Raw genomic sequence first — 17,860 nt, 5'->3', positions numbered from 1 at the left:
GGATAATTATGCTGCCCCATGATGTAAGATTATGCTGTTCCAGGCTCTTTCTGTTTCATGACTCTGCCATCCTCAGCACATGGCTTCCTTCTCATGGATAAATTTAGCTGCTTGAGCTCCAGCCATCATACCTGCATTCCAGCCAGCAGGAAGGAGAGAGAGCAGAAAGGTACACTTCCGCTCCTAAAATTTTTATTTATTTATTTATTTTTAACTTTGTATTTTGTGTTGGGGTATAGCCGATTAACAATGTTGTGATAGTTTCTCTTAATTTTTTTTAAAAAATATTTATTTATTTATCTGGCTGCGTTGGGTCTTGGTTGTGGTATATGGGATCTGGTTCCCTGATCTATCGAGGCCCTCTGCATTGGGAATGCAGAGTCTTAACCCCCCTGGACCACCAGGCAAGTCTTACTGTGTAGCACGGGGAACTATATTCAATATCCTGTGACAAGAATAGGAAAAAGAATTTTTATGTATAACTGAATCACTTTGCTGCACAGCGGAAATTAACATAACATTGTAAATCAACTGTACTTGAATAAAATAAAATTTAAAAACCCTTCCCTGAAGTTGCATACAGCCCTTCTGCTCATATCCCCTTGGTCAGAACTTGGTGACTTGGTCACCCCTAATTGCAAAGGGAAATGTAGACTTTGTTTTGAGTGGCCACATGCTTGGCTGAAAAGCCATGGTTCTGTTATTAAGGAGAGAAGAGCTGTTGGGGGGACAGTTAGCAGGCGTTGCTACAGCTGCCTTAAGAGCAAATTTATGATCACCGAACAGCCTTGAAACAGATCCCCCTCGCTCAGTTCTGGAATCCATTATCAGGTGCCTGCCGAGTACAAGGCACTGTGCCAGCCAGGATCACAGCTGCTTGTCTGCAGCTCATTTTGTTTCCCAGGACTGAGGAAAAGGTCAGATCGGCAGTGGGACGTGCCCGAAGGCTGGGGTTCTGGTCCAAATTCCCCTGTGAACTACCGTGAAACCTCAGTCGGGCCACTTTCCCACTCAGCTGCCCTCACGGATGGGGGACTTAGTGAGATGAATTAATGTAGTCCAGGTCGCCAGCAGCATAACTGAAATTTGTACCCTTGGCAGCCTGGCTTCTGAGCCCGGGCTCTTAACCACTGGGCTACACTGCCTGGCGGTCTGAAGCTGAAGCTGTGGTTCCGGCCCCTCCCCTGGCATGGGTGTGGCCCCAGAGGCCAGTGACCTGGCTGGGCTGCCGGCAGCTCCAGGCAACCATCTGTCTTGGTCAGCAGGGACCGTGGCCAAGGGCTGACCAGGGCAGAGTAGGCCTTGGGGCTGGGAGTGGCCAAGGGTGGAGAGAAGAGGGCACAGGGCCTGGGGATGATTTTGGTAACAAGCAGGATCAGGTGGCTCTGGCATCGGATCCAGGCGATGACTGTCTTGCCCAGAGGGTCAGAGACAAACTCGGCAGTTGGCACCCAGAGTAGCGATTTTCAAACTGAGTTGAGAAATCAGTTTGGGTGCTGCGTTAAGGATAAAGAGTAAAAAAGAAAGAAAAAAGCAAAACAAGAAGAATAGAAAATAGCAGAGTGCATTGTACAGAGTAAGGCTAAGTACAGTTTCCTGACATTTTAGCTTGCATTTTGTAGGTGTGCACTGGGTTAGAATATAAATATATTTCTGTGATGACTGTCAAGAAAGTGCTTCTGAAGGGGACTTCCCTGGCGATCCAGTGGTTAAAAATCTGTGCTTCCATGGCAGGGGGCACAGGTCTGATCCCTCCTCAGGGAACTTGAGATCACAGGTACAGTGCGGTGCAGCCAAAAAAAAAAAAAAATGAATAAAAATAAATTTAAGTAAGCAACTTTTAAAAAAAAAAGATAAAGTGCTGAAACCTCAGGTCAATAAGCCTGCTAATGGAGAGAGCTGTTAAGAATAATTGGAATTACTGACTTGATCTAAAAAAATTTTTTTGTCTTTCACTTATGTATTATTTTACATTGAAACCAACCCAGCTTTATAAAAAGTTAAAACAGTACAGAAGTGTACAAAATGTTAAAAACTTTCCTCTACCCCCAGCTCCCGGTCCCACTGCCCATCCCAGTGCTGGTAATGCTCTTATTGGCCCTTCAGGGAAGTTTTAACACAGCTACGAATGTACTCACCCTTATGGCGGAAAGTGAAGAAGAACTAAAGAGCCTCTTGATGAAGGTGAAAGAGGAGAGTGAAAAAGTTGGCTTAAAGCTCAACGTTCAGAAAACTAAGATCATGGCATCTGGTCCCATCACTTCATGGGAAATAGATGGGGAAACAGTGGAAACAGTGTCAGACTTTATTTTTCGGGGGCTCCAGAATCACTGCTGCTGGTGACTGCAGCCATGAAATTAAAAAACGCTTACTCCTTGGAAGGAAGGTTATGGCCAACCTAGATAGCATATTTAAAAGCAGAGACATTACTTTGCCAACAAAAGTCCATCTAGTCAAGGCTATGGTTTTTCCAGTGGTCATGTATGGATGTGAGAGTTGGACGGTGAAGAAAGCTGAGCGCCGATGAATTGATGCTTTTGAGCTGTGGTGTTGGAGAAGACTCTTGAGAGTCCCTTGGACTGCAAGGAGATCCAATCAATCCATCCTAAAAGAGATCAATCCTGGGTGTTCATTGGAAGGACTGATGTTGAAGCTGAAACTCCAATGCTTTGGCCACCTCATGCGAAGGGTTGACTCATTGGAAAAGACCCTAATGCTGGGTAGGATTGGGGGCGGGAGGAGAAGGGGACGACAGAGGATGAGATGGTTGGATGGCATCACCGACTCAATGGACATGGGTTTGGGTGGACTCCAGGAGTTGCGTGCTGCGATTGATTCATGGGGTCGCAAAGAGTTGGACACGACTGAGCGACTGAACTGAACTGACAAATGTACCTTTTCTTTTAGCACAGTTAGGGTCACCATAATGTAACTGCTCTTCTGCAACTTGCTTTTTAAACTTAATGGTTTTTCTTGTCTACCTTATTTTTTTTCTTTTTTTAACTTTTAGTTTTATTGAAATATAATTCACAAACCTTCCAGCCCACTTATTTACAGTGTACAGTTCAGTGATTTTTAATCTATTTAGAGTAATGCAACCAACACAATCAATTTTAGAACAGTTTCATCAATTCAAAAGAAACCCTTTTGCGATTGTTCCCCATTTCTCCCCAAGTCTCCCCTCTCCCATCCTTGGGCAACCACTCATATACTTTCTTATAGATTTGCCTTTTCTGGAATTTTTCTGTAAATGGAATCATTCCATTTATCGTCTTTTTCTGAACTGTCTTCTTTCACTTAGTATCATCACTGCTTCATTCCTTTTCCTGGCTGAATGGGGTTCTATTATATACATAGACCACATTTTATTTATCTGTTCATCAGTTAATGGATATTTGGGTTGTTTCCCTTTTGGCTATTATGTATAATACTGCTGTGAAACGTATGTCACAAGTTTTTGTTGTGGACCAAAAAATGTTGTTTACATTTCTCTTGTGTGTATTATACCTTGGAGTATAGTTGCTGGAGGGCTTCCCAGGTGGCACTAATGGTAAAGAACCTTCCTGCCAATGCAGGAGACACGAGTTCCATCCTTGGATCGGGAAGATCCTCTGGAGGTGGGCATGGCAACCCACTCCAGTATTCTTGCCTGGAGAATCCCATGGACAGAGGAGCCTGGCAGGCTGCAGTCCACAGGGTTGCAAAGAATCGGACACGAGCATGAGCAACTCAGTACACACACGTAGTTGCTGGAGCATGGGGTAATTCTGTGTTTTAAATTTTTGAGAAGTTGCCAGACTGTTTTCGAAAGTGACTGCAACATTTTTCATTCCCATTAACAGTGTATGAGGGTTTCCAGTTTCTCCACATACTCACCAAAACTTGTCACTTTTCATTAAAAAAAAAAATTTTTTTTGGCTACACCCTACAGTTTGTGAGATCTCAGTTCCTTGACCAACAATGGGCCCCTTGCCCCTCCAGTGGAAGTGTGGAGGCCTAACCACTGGACAATCCTACTGTGTGTGACTTTTATTTGTATTTCTGGCTAATGATGTTGAGCATCTTTTCATGTGTTTATTGACCATGTGTATTTTCTTTAGAGAAATGTGTATTCAAATCCTTTGCCCATTTTTATTTGGGTTATTTTTCTTGTGATTGTTAAGTAGTATGAGTCATGGTGCTTCCCAGGTGGCTCAGTGGTAAAGAATCCGTCTGCATTGCAGGAGACACGGGGTTTGATGCCTGAGTCGGGAAGATCCCCTAGAGAAGGAAATGGCAACCTTCTCCTGTATTCTTGTCTGGAAAATTCCATGGACAGAGGAGCCTGGCAGGCTACAGTCTGTGGAGTCGCAAAGGAGTTGGACACCACTTAGCGACTCAACAACAATAGTGTGAGTCATAGTCCCATATCAGGAATATGATTTCCAAAAATTTTTCTTCCAATATGTGAGCTGTCCCTCTGCTCTCTTGGTGTTGTCCTTTAAAGCACAAAAGTTTTTAATTTTGATGATGTCCAATGTATCTATTTTGTTGCTTGTAATTTTAGTATCCTAAGGCTTTGCCTAACTCAGCATTGCAAAGGTTTTCTCCTGTGTTTTCTTCCCAGAATTTTAGCTCTTATATTTATCCCTTGATAAGTTTTGATAAATTTTTAGCCTTTGATCCATTTTGAGTTAATCTATATAATGTAAGGAAGGAGTTCAACTTCATCCTTTGGCACATATATATTCACTTGTCCTGTCACCATTTGTTGAAAAGATTACTCTTGGGACTTCCCTGAGGGTCTGGTTGTCAAGACTCTCTGCTTACAACGTAGGGGATGTGGGTTCCATCGCTGATTGGGAAACTAAGATCCCACATGCCATACCGCGTAGCAAAAATGAAAAAAGTCCTAATGAATAGATAATTCTTTCCCCATTGAATTGTCTTAGCATCCCTTTCAGAAATCAGTTGGCTGTAAATGTTCATTTCCGGACTCTAAATTCTATTCCATTGATCTCTGTGTCTGTCCTCTTGCCGCTACCAACTGTCTTGATTACTTTAGCTTTGTAGTAAGCTAAATTCAGAAAGTATGATTCTTGCAACTTTTACAGGATTCTTTTGGTTATTCTGGGTCCCATGAATTTCCATGTGAACTTTAAGACCTGTCTGTTAAATTATTCAATAAAGGCACTGGAATTTTGATAGTGATTGGGTTGAATTTGTAGATCAATTTGGGGAGTATTTCAAACTTAGCTATGTTAAATTTTCTGATCTATGAACACAGGATATCTTTACACTTATTTCAGTCTTTTTTTCATTTCTTCTGACATGTTTTGTTTTTCACTGTTCAAGTCCTGTACTTCTTTTGGTAGTCAGGTTTTTTGGTTTAATTTTTTGGCTGAGTGCCTTCTAAGATCTTAGTTCCTTGACCAAGGATCAAAACAAACCGTGCTCCCTGCCATGGAAGCATGGAGTCCTAACCACTGGCCTGCCAGAGAATTCCCTAGCCAAGTTTTTTATTCTTTTTGATGCTATTATAGGTGAAATTGTTTTCTTAATTTCATTTTTGAGTTTTCATTGCTAGTTCATAGAAATACTGTTGATTTTGGTATCCTATAGTGTTGCTGAACTCTTTCTTGACAGTCTTTAGATGTCTTTGTATATCTATATTCCTTTTTCTTTGTAACAGTCACATAATATTCCATGGTGTAGAAAAACTATAGTTTATGTAACAGGCCTCCATTGATGGTCATTGTGGGCTCTTCCCTCTTTTTGCTGTTACTGATTATGCTATGGAGAACACTTCTTCAGACCACTCATCCATTCCTGGGACGTGTGTTGAGGGCCTGCTCTGTGCCAGGCACTATTTAAGGCACCAGGGCTACAGATGATAAAAAGTAAATGAGAGGATTTCAGCTTGGGGAAATCTCCGTAAAGAAAACAGAACGGGGTGACGTGCTAGGGAGTGACTGGATGTGCGTTTGAGAGGGGTTCTTTGAATTGAATCAGAGAAGATTTCTCTGGAAAGGTGACTTTTGAACTGGGATCCAAATGATGAGAAAGACCCACTGGTGGGAGATTGGGAAGGTTTTCCAGGCACAGGGGACAGCAAGAACAAAGGCCCTGAGGTGGGAATGGGCCCCCAGTATTCACAGAACAAAAAAAAGCCCGTGCACTGGGAGAGCCGCCAAGGCCGGAGGGAAGTGGACAGGGGCCAGCCTAACACAGGCCTTGTAGCCTTACAAGGCATTTGGATTTTGTTAAGAATGGGAAGAGAAGCTGCTGCAGGGTGTTAGGCAGAAAATTGATTTGATGTAATTTATGTTCTGAAAAGATCAGCCTTGTGACTTAAGAAGCGTTTATTTTCTGTTTCAAGCTCTGAGCGCTTCAAAGTGGAATTACTGGGTGGAAGGGTGTGTGTATACCTTTAACATGTTCCTAGCTACTGCCTGCCAAGTGTCTCCCCTACTAGCTGTCGTTTTCTGTCTGAGGGTGACGGCTCCTTTCGTGCCAGTGGTATTTGGGGTGAGGTGCCCAGCCCCTGGGCCCCAGCACCCCACTTTCTCTTGCTTCCCTTGCAGGACCCTCACCTCTGCATCTGCCCAGTAACTCTGGCTGTGCCGCCCGGCCCTCGGGTAAGACGGGCACCCCAGGACCATGGCCGAGGAAGACCTCATCTTCCGCCTGGAAGGCGTGGATGGCGGCCCAGCCTCCCAGGCTGGTGATTCAGATGCAGACAGTGACGACGATGAGGAGGGTTACTTCATCTGCTCCATCACCGATGACCCCGGGGCACACCAGAATGTCAACTTCAAGGTTAATAACTGCCACAGCAACCTAGCAAAAAGCGAGCGCTACGGCTCCAGTGGGTCCCCATCTGGCTCCTTCCATTTCAAGGTGAGTGGTCCCTGGTGCTACCCTCTCCACCCCAGGTGAGCCCCAGCTCACCTGCCATAAGGAATGGGGAGCTGGGGTCCCTGGCTGAGGTCGTTTCCAGACTCTTGCCAGTGCTGTAAATTCTAGATCTGAGGCAGTGTCTGTTAAGTGGGAAGATTTCAATACAAGTTGTTTTTTTTGTTTGTTTCAATCGTTGAATCATTGTTTCAATACGAGTTTCATTCCTTTCCAGCAGTGTTTTACCAATATCTGCACTGGGCCCACTAATGTGGGTTGTGGGAACCTTGGCCAGTTTTTTAAGACCCAGAATAGAACAGAGTAGAAAATATTGGAGAGGAAAGAGGGAGGGAAAAAAATACCAGCTCTGACGGTCGTGATAATATTTTAGGGACATGTACGTATGCCTTTACACACACATATGCAGTGACCAAATTGGTTGTTGATAACCAGGTTCTCATGACATAAGGGTTGTTAAGTATTTTTATTTCCTCCCTGTGTGTGTATATACAGGTCCAGAGATAGGGTGTAAAATGTAGTTTATTATGTCGATTGTGGTCAAAAGAGCCTCTGCTTAGGGTTGGACATCCTTCTTCTGGATTGAGGAATAGGGTACTTATTTTATTAGAAATTTGTGTTCATAACCTGGCAAAGCTGGTTATAGAGATGAGGGAGAAAGGCAAACATTATTGGACCTTTGTATAATAACTGGTGGTGAAAAAGTTAAAAATGCAATACTGTTATCCTTTTTTAATCCTCACAAACAATAAGTATCAGTTCGTACTGTGAGCAGAATGCCTATTACCACTTTGGGATTTGAAATTGGAGTCGTTCTTCTCTAATTGCAGAATTAATCTGTTTTTAGAAAATTAATAATTTTAGTTCTCAGGCAGTTGGATACTTTTTCCTTTCAGGCCAGAGTTCTAGCTTAAGTCTCTCAGGGGCAGGCAGCTCCAGAAATAGACCTGTGGGTCCCCTCTGAGGCTGGGGGCCCCCTGAAGGGTCAGGTTGCGACTTGCCCTGCCTTCCTGTCCTAAGGCAGCTGCTGAAACGCACACTCCGCCCGCAGAGGGCTGCGTGGGAAGACGGGAGAGCAGCCTGGCCCCCGGTCTGTTCACGTGAGTTAGGGAAGCGCATGGAAACCCTGATCCCTGCAGCCTCCTGTACCACGTGCAAGCGAGTCTAGGTGCCAGAGGGGCCTGGAGGGGTCAGGGCTTGTGAAGCAGAGACCAGCTCATGCTAGCTCAAGGGGGAAAAAGGAAATCTGTTCTAACAGCCAAGAAGTGTTCCTTGAGACCCAGGGGCAGAAACGATGTCTGGTCTCTGAGGACAGATCCGGGAGCCTGGAAGACCAAGGACTACCTCTCTGGCTCATTCCTCCAGCTCTTTGTCTATTCTTTATTCTTCTCTGCCCCTCCGTCTACATGGTGGGAAAATGGACCCTCAAGGGTCCCTTCATTACAGACAGAGCCACATGCAAACATGGATTTGACCCTCTTCCATCTCAACTGCGGGAGGAGAAAACCTGTTTGGTCCAGCCTGAGTCAGGCGTCCACCGTCTCTGGTCCAGTCACCTCTGGCCACCAGGGCACAGGGTGGGAGTGGGGATCGCAGAACAGGGGGCTGCTTCCAGAGAAGCAGGATCCTGGTGGCCTCCTAGTGGGGCAGACCCCTCAGAAGGGCTTCATCCACAGCAGCTGCCTGTGGGCCCAAGAGCTGGAGGGTCTCAGACAGTGTGACCCCAAAACGCGGTCTGGTGAATCCTTTAAAGGAAACACAGGTGAGTGATCCAGCAAATCCAGACCTAGTTGTCTATAGGTCTGGCTTAGGACGGGAGCTTCATGAGGGCAGGACCCTGTGGCCTGTTCATCACTCATCCCTAGTGCCATGCACATAGTAGGTGCTTTATTTGGAATCAGTGAGGAGATGGATGAGTGCTAAACTCACTTTACTGTGGGTGCTGTCTCATCAGAGGACAGATAGATGGTATTTACATAAAACAGAAACCTCTGTGGGCCATTTGACAATCATGATTAAAGTAAAAAATATTTATATGTCAGAGTTATAGTAAACATAGACTATTAGTTTCAGGTGGGGAGAATTGTTTATTTGGTGGGACTGTCCCTTATATTGTAGGATTTTCAGCATGTCTCATCCCAGCTCACTAAATGCCAGATTCCCGCCTATTCATTATGTTATATTCCTCCCTAGTTATTATGACAACCCAGAATGTTCCCCACTGTACATTTGCTAAGGCCACATGAGAAGATACCACCCTCAGTTGAGAACAAGCAGTGAAACATTTGTGCAAGTGTTGGGGTTTACATATTCAAAGATGTGTTTTGCAATATTGTTTGTAATAAAGAAAGAATGGAAACTGCTAAAATATTCCATTGAAGAGGGGCCTGTTTAATTATAGACCATGGTCCTCGCAGCATGCTCTATTTACATTAAAACAAAGATGTTTCTATGTGAGTTGACTTGCAACAGTGCCAAGATATACACAAGATGTATTTTTCTGTGGGGTGAAACCAAAATCCATGAAAAGCTCTTGGGATAGTGATGGTCCATAATAAGAACAAAATGTTAGCTATTTTTATTTTTATGTGCTGAGAAGTAAAAAAGCAAGTTGAAATATATAATATGATTCCTTTTTGTATCAGAAAACATAGATACACATATATTAGTATTTTCTTAGCAAACACTTATGTTATAAACAAATTTAAAAATTACTAATGAGAAGAGGGAATTTGTATCCAACAGAGAATCAATGGTAATTCTCTCTGGGGGAAAGAGTGATCTAAAGGGGAACTGTGATTATTATAATACGTTGCATATATATTTTACATATATATATATCTTTTAAACAGATACTACTTTAAAAAATTTTTTATTTATTTTTAGCTGCTCTGGGTCTTCATTGCTACACACAGGCTTTCTCTAGTTGCGAACAGCAGGAGCTGCTCTCTAGTTGTGGTGCATGGGCTTCTTGTGGTGGCTTCTCTTGTTGCACAGCACAGGCTGTAAGGCACGCGGGCTTCCGTAGTTGCAGCTCCTGGGCTCTAGAGCTTGGGCTCAGTAGTTATGGTGCATGGGCTTAGCTGCCCCACGGCATGTGGCATCTTTCCCGACCAAGAACCTGTTTCCCCTGCATTGGCAGATGGATTCTTAACCACTGGACCACCAGGGAAGTCCCTACATTGTATACATTTTAAAACATTTGAAACTTATAAAACTACATGTATGTATTACTTGTGTACACAAAGGATGTTTTTAGAAGAAGAAAAATAAAGAGAGCAACACAGCCAGGTAACCGCTCTTCCCCCAAAGAAACATCAGTAATAGGCTGTCATTAAAACTCATGGGCTTCCCGGATGGTTCAGCGGTAAAAAAATTTGCCCACAGTGCAGGAGACTCAGATTTGATCCCTGGGTCAGGAAAATCCTCTGGAGGAGGAAATGGCAACCCACTCCGGTATTCTTGCCTGAAAAATCCTGTAGACAGAGGAGCCAGGCAGGCTACAGTCCAAAGGGTCACAAAGAGTTGGACATGACTGAGTGAGCACAAAACTCAGAGATTCTGCAAGTCAAAACCCTCACTGAGGATGAGAGCTCATGACCCCCGGGGACCCTGCACCTTTCCCTGCTCCTGCAACAGGCACTGCTTTTCTCACCTCTGCCTGAAACCTCTTTCAGCTGACATCTGGGTCTGTTAAAATTACCCGGCTCCTGGTCTGGCTCCGTTGACATCCTACCCTGGCTATCTCCTCAGCATTCCCTGAGGCTCATAGCAGGCCTTTCTGTACATCTGTCATTCTTGAATGTCGTTCTGTTTATGAGTCAGCCCCTGACCGCAAGGCGAGGGCCTGTGTCCCGTTGCACTTCCCATCCCTGTACTCAGCGGAAGGGCCATTTAAGGACAAGATGTAGCTCTTGGCTGCCCACTCTCCTAGGTGATAGAAGGCAGGCTCTATGGGGTTCTCGTTGCCAGTGGTGACTTCAGAGGGAGGCAGCAGCTCAGTTTTCCAAACCTCACTCTCCCTGGCACTCAACAAACCGAACGTGGTTTTTCATTTACTGTCGACATGGCAACTTGCGTTGTTTAATCAAAATGACCACCTGGTGTTCCTCCAAGGTGGCTCCACCCTGGCAGGTACCAGGCGTGCATTGTGAACTGTTGAGTCTGTCGCTGTCAAGGCCAGAGAATGTTGCCTGAATCCCCAGGGGGATGGTAGCAGACTGGCTCAGGGGGCCCTCCCTTGGATAGAATATCCGACTGCCAACAAAAGGATGTTTATAGAGGATGCTGTCATAACGTGGGAAAGTGCTTCCATTCTGGAGTTAATTTTAAAGAACAGGATATAGAGTATGATTATAGCTCTGTAAATACACACACACGCACAGAGCAAAACCCTAAAAGAAAGTACATCAAGTCTCTGTGTACAATATTATATAAGTACTTTTACATGGACATATTTTTTCTTCCAATTTTTGCTCACAGTATGTATATATACGCTGTTTTCCACATGCATAGATGTATGTTAATGTATATATGTTTATGTATATATGTTTATTACCATATATGCATATGGTCATATATGTGCTCTCACAGGTACTTGCATATAGACTTGTTTTTGTAATCTTGTTGAATGTTTATGTTTGTTATTCATAATTCTCATTCAAATTTTTTTTCATAACTCTGAATGACCCTCTTTTACTAATCAGATTTACTCATATAATATAAAACATTTGCTCTAAAATACATTCCAAATATTTTACCAATAATTCAAAATCATTTATATGTGACATTTTTGTTTGGAAGAGACTTGGGCTTTTTGCTAACTTCCCTTCAATTACTCTAATAAAGTTTGTAAAAGAGAAAAAAAAAAAAGTACATCAAGATGCCAACAGAGATTGTCTTTGGATAGGATTATTCCTTTTCTGCTTCTGTTTCACAATGTCTGCATTTTTTAGCATTAACATATGTAGCATATAGTATGTTTTCAATTTTTTAATGAATTGGAAATTTGTATTTAAAAGAATTGTTTTCCTTGTCTGAGACTATCTTGGAGATTGTCCCTATCAAAACATAGAGATCACCCTTTTTTTTTTTATTTAAGTGAATTAAGTTGGATTCCATCACTTGATGTACAGGGGTTTATTTAGCCAGTCCATCAGTCAGTCATGTCTGAGTCTTTGCAACCCCATGGACTGTAGCCTGCCAGACTCCTCTGTCCATGGAATTCTCCAGGCCTGAACACCTGAGTGGGTAGCTGTTCCCTCCTCCAGGGGATCTTCCCAACCCAGGGATTGAACCCAGGTCTTCCGCATTGCAGTCTGAACAACCAAGGAAGCCCTTCCTCTTGAGGGACACTTGGGTTGTTTCCCTTTTTTTTATTACAGTGTTATAATAAATGTCCTATACGTATATCTGAGCAAACTTTGAAATACATATATTTTGTAATATGTAAATAATATAGCTACTCTGTAGAGAGAATTCAACTTGCACAAATGATAAACAGTGAAAAGCAATCCTCCCACCTCTGACCCTGTCTCCCTGGGGAATGTCCTTCCAGAAATGTTCTTGTGAATATAAGCGTATGTAGGTATGTGAATCTCTTCCTTGTCTTTTTCGCAGAAATGTTATTTTTACCTGTTTTGCACTCCTGTGCCGTCTTCCCATATTGGCACGTAGGAGCTGACATCAGCTAGAACTTACATAACCTGCTCTGTGGGTCGGGCAGGCCTGCTCTGTATGCGGTTACTCATATCAACTCATTGAATCTGTGCAGCAGTCCTATGATTGATGTTTTGACATATAGTAAACCCGAGGTTCTGAGACTTAATTGCTTGGTGCCCTTCATGAGTTCAGTATGTTGTCTTGCTTATTTTGTTTCAGTTTTCTAATGGCTGAATATCTTGACATTATCTGCAAGCACTGTCATATGTTTAGCCAGTCCCTTGTGGGTAGGTGTGAAGGTCATTTCCAAGCTTTTGCTACCACAAATGGTGCTTCCATAAGCATCTCTTATTTGTGTCTCTTATGTGTGTGTGTCCTGGTGCCTACATAGGGTGCACCTGCCGGGTAAATCCCCAGAGGTGGAATGGCTGGAGAAAAATGTTTGTGGGTTTGAACTTGACTGAGCATTGGCCACTGCCCTTCAAAGAGGTTGCACTGGCATTGGTGCTCCCGTGATACATGGGCACGCCTGCTTCCCACGCCCTTCTTGTAGACTTTGGTGATTAAACTGGTACTTTCAACCCACCCAGGGTGGCTCTGGCAGCTTGGTCAAAGTACATCGATCACCCCAGAAGGAGATAGATGAACGTCTGATGACTCACTGGGAAGAGAGGTGTCCCTGCTCACCTGAGCCCTGGAAGGCCCTCGCCTGGCAGCTTTTGGCCACTGACCACAGGAAGCTCTGTGCATACAAAGAGCTGGTGACCATTTTGGTGCTCCACCCACTGCTCTGGGAATACAGAATTGGAAAGGGAAGCTTAGGTGTGTCCTGGGTCCACAAAGATTTGGACTTCCAGCAAAACAAGGGCCTGCTGGGTGGTGGAAGCAAAAAGATTGCTTTTGGTGACCTGGCGTCTAGAAAACAGGAAGAGGCTGAGGAGAGTCAAGCCTGGCTGGAGGGACTCATCTTTTTGAAGCACATGACTGTTTATGGAGATATGTTAGATATTCATTAGCGGGGGGTGCCCCTTCTTTAACTTTAGTTTGTAATTTTTAGCAGCTTTATTGAAACACAGTTCATATACCATCCAATTTACCAATTTAAAATGTTTAATTCAGTAGCTTTTAGTATATTTATAAAATTGTGCATCACCACAACCAATTTTAGCTCATTTTCATTACCCTAAAAGAAACTCCATATTTCTTAGCCATCACCTGCCCCCCATATCCTTATTCCACACAGACCCTAGTATCCACTAGTGTATTTTCAGTCTCTGTAGATTTGCCTCTTCGGATAGTTCGTGTAAATAGAATTATGTGATATGTGGCCTTTTGTGTCTGGCTTCTTTCACTTAGCATATTGTTATTGTTGTGTTTTTCTTAATTAATTAATTAATTTATTTATTGGCTGTACTACATAGCATGTGGGATCTTAGTTCCCAGACCAGGGATCAAACTCCTGCCCTCTGCATTGGAAGCGTGGAGTCTTACCCACTGGGCCACCAGGGAAGTCCCAGCATAGTGTTTTCAAGGCTCATCAGTGTTGAAGTGTGTGTCAGTACTGCATTCCTTTTTATTGATGATAGATACACCAGTTTTGTTTATCCATTTGTCAGCTGGTGGACGTTTTGGTTGTTTCTCTCTTTTGGCTATTACAAATAATGCTACACAAGTCTTTGTGTGGGCATGTTTTCATTTCTGTCAAGTGGGTGCTTGGGAATGGAATGGCTGGCATATGATAACTCTTATGTTTAGTCTACCTTCTTGCACCTGGGGCCTGACAGGCTTGGATTTGAGTCCTGGGTTTGCCATTTTGTGGTTGCTGCAGGTCCGTGGGTGAGTTACTTCCATCTTCTCTGAGCCTCGGGTACCTCATCAGCGATCAGAAAACTAACTTACCCGCCTGCCCGTCCTTGGCAAGGTTGCCATGAGGTGCCGGCCAGGATGCTGTCTGAGGAAAGATTTCCAGGAGAAGAGGGCATTTCGTAATCGTAAGGAGTGTTATGACTTTGCTGGTTATTGTTCCCACCCTTCTCATCCTGTCCTCTCTGAATCCCACTGGTCAGGGGAGATGAACGGAAGCTACTGTTTTCAACAAAGATTCCTTGAGGATTTTTAACTTTGTTTCTTTTATACTTATTTGTTTGGTTACTTATAAAAGTAATGTATGTTCCTTACAGAAAACAATGAAAGTGGAGATACAGTTGCTGTTAAGGTCTTAGTGTGTATTCCAATATACAGATACAACTAAATAAATAGGGACATTTTCTTATAATAATAGGATTATGCCATGTATGCTTTCTAATAACAGTTTTTCCTCAGCAAACAAGAAATGGTGCATATTTTTCCACATCAGTAAATGTGGATCTAGTCCATTATTTTTTTAGTGGCCCCATGGCAGCACATTGTTTAGATATGCCACGGCTTCTTTAAGCGTTTTCTTTTGTAGGACCCTGAGGCAGTTTCCAGGTCTTTGCTGTTATAGTCAATGCTGGGTTCCATGGAAATTGCACGAAACCTCTAAATGCATGTGGGGCAGCCACCCAGCACAGTGGCCTCTTCCCATCCTGGAGTGTGACTGTACATCCCCACTGCTTCCCGCTTCTTTTACTTGCCCTTGGCTGTGGCTTACGTTTTTTTTACTATTAGTCAGGAGAGGCAAGTAAGGCTGACTTAGGGCTATATGCTTAAAGTCTGTAGAATTAATGACGGGGAAAAAAACATTTTATAACATTCTCTTAGTGCTTACTCTGATGGCTCAGACGGTAAAAAATCTGCCTTACAGTATATGAGACCTGGGTTCGACCCCTGGGTCAGGAAGATCCACTGGAGAAGGAAGTGGCTACCCACTCCAGTATTCTTGCCTGGAGAATCCCATGGACAGAGGAGCCTGGTGGGCTGCAGTCCATGGGGCCGCACATAGTAGGACATGCTGATGGACTAACACTTAGTGAATGTAACAGTTGTTTCAAGAACAAAGCTTCACACAGGGAACTCTATTCAGTATCCTGTACTAAGTCACAATGGAAAAGAATTTGAAAAAGAATTGTATGTGTGTATAACTGAATCACTTAACTGGACAGCAGAAATTAACACAAATTGTAAGTCAACTTATTTACAGTTTCATTTATACTTCAGTAAAATAAAATTTAAAAATAAAGAGAAAAACCTATGTGAACGTGGGTAAGGCAAAGATTTCTTGGATGACACAAAAAGCAAGGTCAATAAGGAACAAATTGATATAAGTTGGACTTCAAAATTTTAAATTTCTGCTCTTTGAAAAAAACACTATTAGGAGAATGAGAATACAAGCCATAGATGGAGAGAAAATATTTACTAGTCATATATCTGATAAAGGAACTTATATTTATATATAAGTATATAGAATATAGAATTCTATATACTTTATATAGAATAAGTTATAGAATGTATAGAAAAGTTATATAGAATAAGTTATAGAATATATAGAAAAACTCTCAAAACTCAATGATAAGAAAACAAATCATATTTGATTGGCCAAAAAAGTTTGGGTTTTAACCCGAACAAAGTTTTAGCCAGTCCAACACATAAGTTTGAGTGAACACAGGTTTTCGTTTTTATTTGGTAATATCTGGGAGTTAAATAAGTGGGTCATAGGGTAAGAATAAAATTTTCATTAATTTTTTTAAAAAGGGGCCTTCCCTGGTGTTCCAGGGATTAAGAATCTGCCCACTAATGCAAGGGACATGAGTTCAGTTCCTGGTCCGGGAGGATCCCACCTCCAGAGGAGCAACTAAGCACGTGAACCACAACTACCGAGCCCACACTATAGGGCCCCTCAGCCACAACTCCCGAGCCTCGGTGCCGTAACAAGAGAAGCCACCGCAGTGAAAAGTCTGCACGTCCACAGCTTGAGAGTAGCCCCCACTCACCGCAGCTAGAGAAGAGTCCTAGCACAACAGCGAAGACCCAGTGCAGCCCAAAAACTTCAATAAATCTTTTTTAAAAAAGCAACCCAGCAGCAATAGGGACTAGCCACTTCCCTAGTGGTCCAGTGGCTAAGACTCTGTGCTCCCAATGTAGGGGGCCCAGGTTAGATCCCTGGGCAGGGAACTAGATCCCACCTGTCACATCTAAGAGTTAGAATGCCACAACTTAAAGATTCTGAGTGCCACAACTAAGACCTGACAAAATCAGTAAATACTAAAAAAAAAAAAAAAACCTAGCAGCAGTAGCTGATAACATCACTTGTACAAACACATTACCCACACAGCAGGAAGTTTTTTATTATCATTATATTTGTATTTATTTATTTTTACATTGTACTCGCAGGCTTTGAAGAACCGAAGCTATTTTGTTCTCTTCCCAGGATTATGTTTTCCTCTTTATGAAAACCCCTAGGCCTCTGTTTTATAGAAGAGTAATTAGTCCACTCAGCTGAGTTTTAGGATCTTTGCAACTAGAGAATGTTAGAGCTGTCAGGACCTTAAGATCATCTAATCCAGTGATCTTGGTTTATTAACGTTGACTTACACCTGCGATGCTTGAAGACATTCTCATGGTAAAAAAATGCAAACAATGTCGATGAAGCTGAATTCACCTTGATCAACCTCTTATTCCTCTTCTATTCCCAGAGACAACCATTGTTCAGCTTAGTGTAAATAATTTTTCAGACCTTTTAAATGTATTTTATTTTTTATTTTAAACATTTTATTAAAGTATTGTTTATTTACAATATTGTGTTTCAGGTGTATAACATGTGAGTCAGTATTTTTGTAGATTATGCTCCATTTAAAGTCATTGTCAATATTGGCCATATTCTCTGTGCTGTAAGATTTTCAGACCTTTTACAATACATTTATATGTAAATGTACATTTTTTGCATCTATCTACAGACACACACATCCTTAGAAATCTGATAGTATTTTTTCACATATGTATATATACGCATGGTGGTGGTGGTTTAGTCGTGTCCGACTCTTGTGACCCCATGGACTGTAGCCTGCCAGGCTCCTCTGTCCATGGGATTCTCCAGGCAAGAATACTGGAGTGGGTTGCTATTTTCTTCTCCAGGGCATCTTCCTGACCCAGGAATCGAACCCCGGTCTCCTGCATTGCAGGGAAATTCTTTACTGACTGAGCTGTGAGGGAAGCCCATATATATATATATGATATATATATGTATATATATGTATGTATGTGTATGTATATATATGTATATATACATCATATATATATGTACACACATACACGCATATATATATTTTATTGAAGTATAGTTGATTTACAATGTTGTGCCAATCAGTGCTGTACAGGAAGGTGACTC

General features: G+C 42.6%; 1 protein-coding gene across 3 annotated transcripts in view; it reads left to right on the top strand.

The window, feature by feature from the left end:
- EEF2K (eukaryotic elongation factor 2 kinase) overlaps positions 1 to 17,860 on the top strand; it is a 67,976-nt gene that overhangs the window by 11,587 nt on the left and 38,529 nt on the right. For all 3 annotated transcript variants that reach the window (XR_014072615.1, XM_081554566.1, XM_081554567.1), the window contains exon 2: positions 6,564 to 6,879. Coding sequence is in view for 1 of the 3 variants with exons in the window: in XM_081554566.1 (XP_081410692.1) it covers positions 6,640 to 6,879 (240 nt within the window). In the remaining 2 variants the exon portion in view is untranslated. The remainder of the gene's footprint in view (positions 1 to 6,563; positions 6,880 to 17,860) is intronic.

This window comes from Giraffa tippelskirchi, chromosome 13, assembly GCF_054371585.1.
Source record: "Giraffa tippelskirchi isolate mGirTip1 chromosome 13, T2T-mGirTip1v1.2.pri, whole genome shotgun sequence".
NCBI lineage: Eukaryota > Metazoa > Chordata > Mammalia > Artiodactyla > Giraffidae > Giraffa > Giraffa tippelskirchi.
This window is presented reverse-complemented; position numbering and strand designations above follow the sequence as displayed.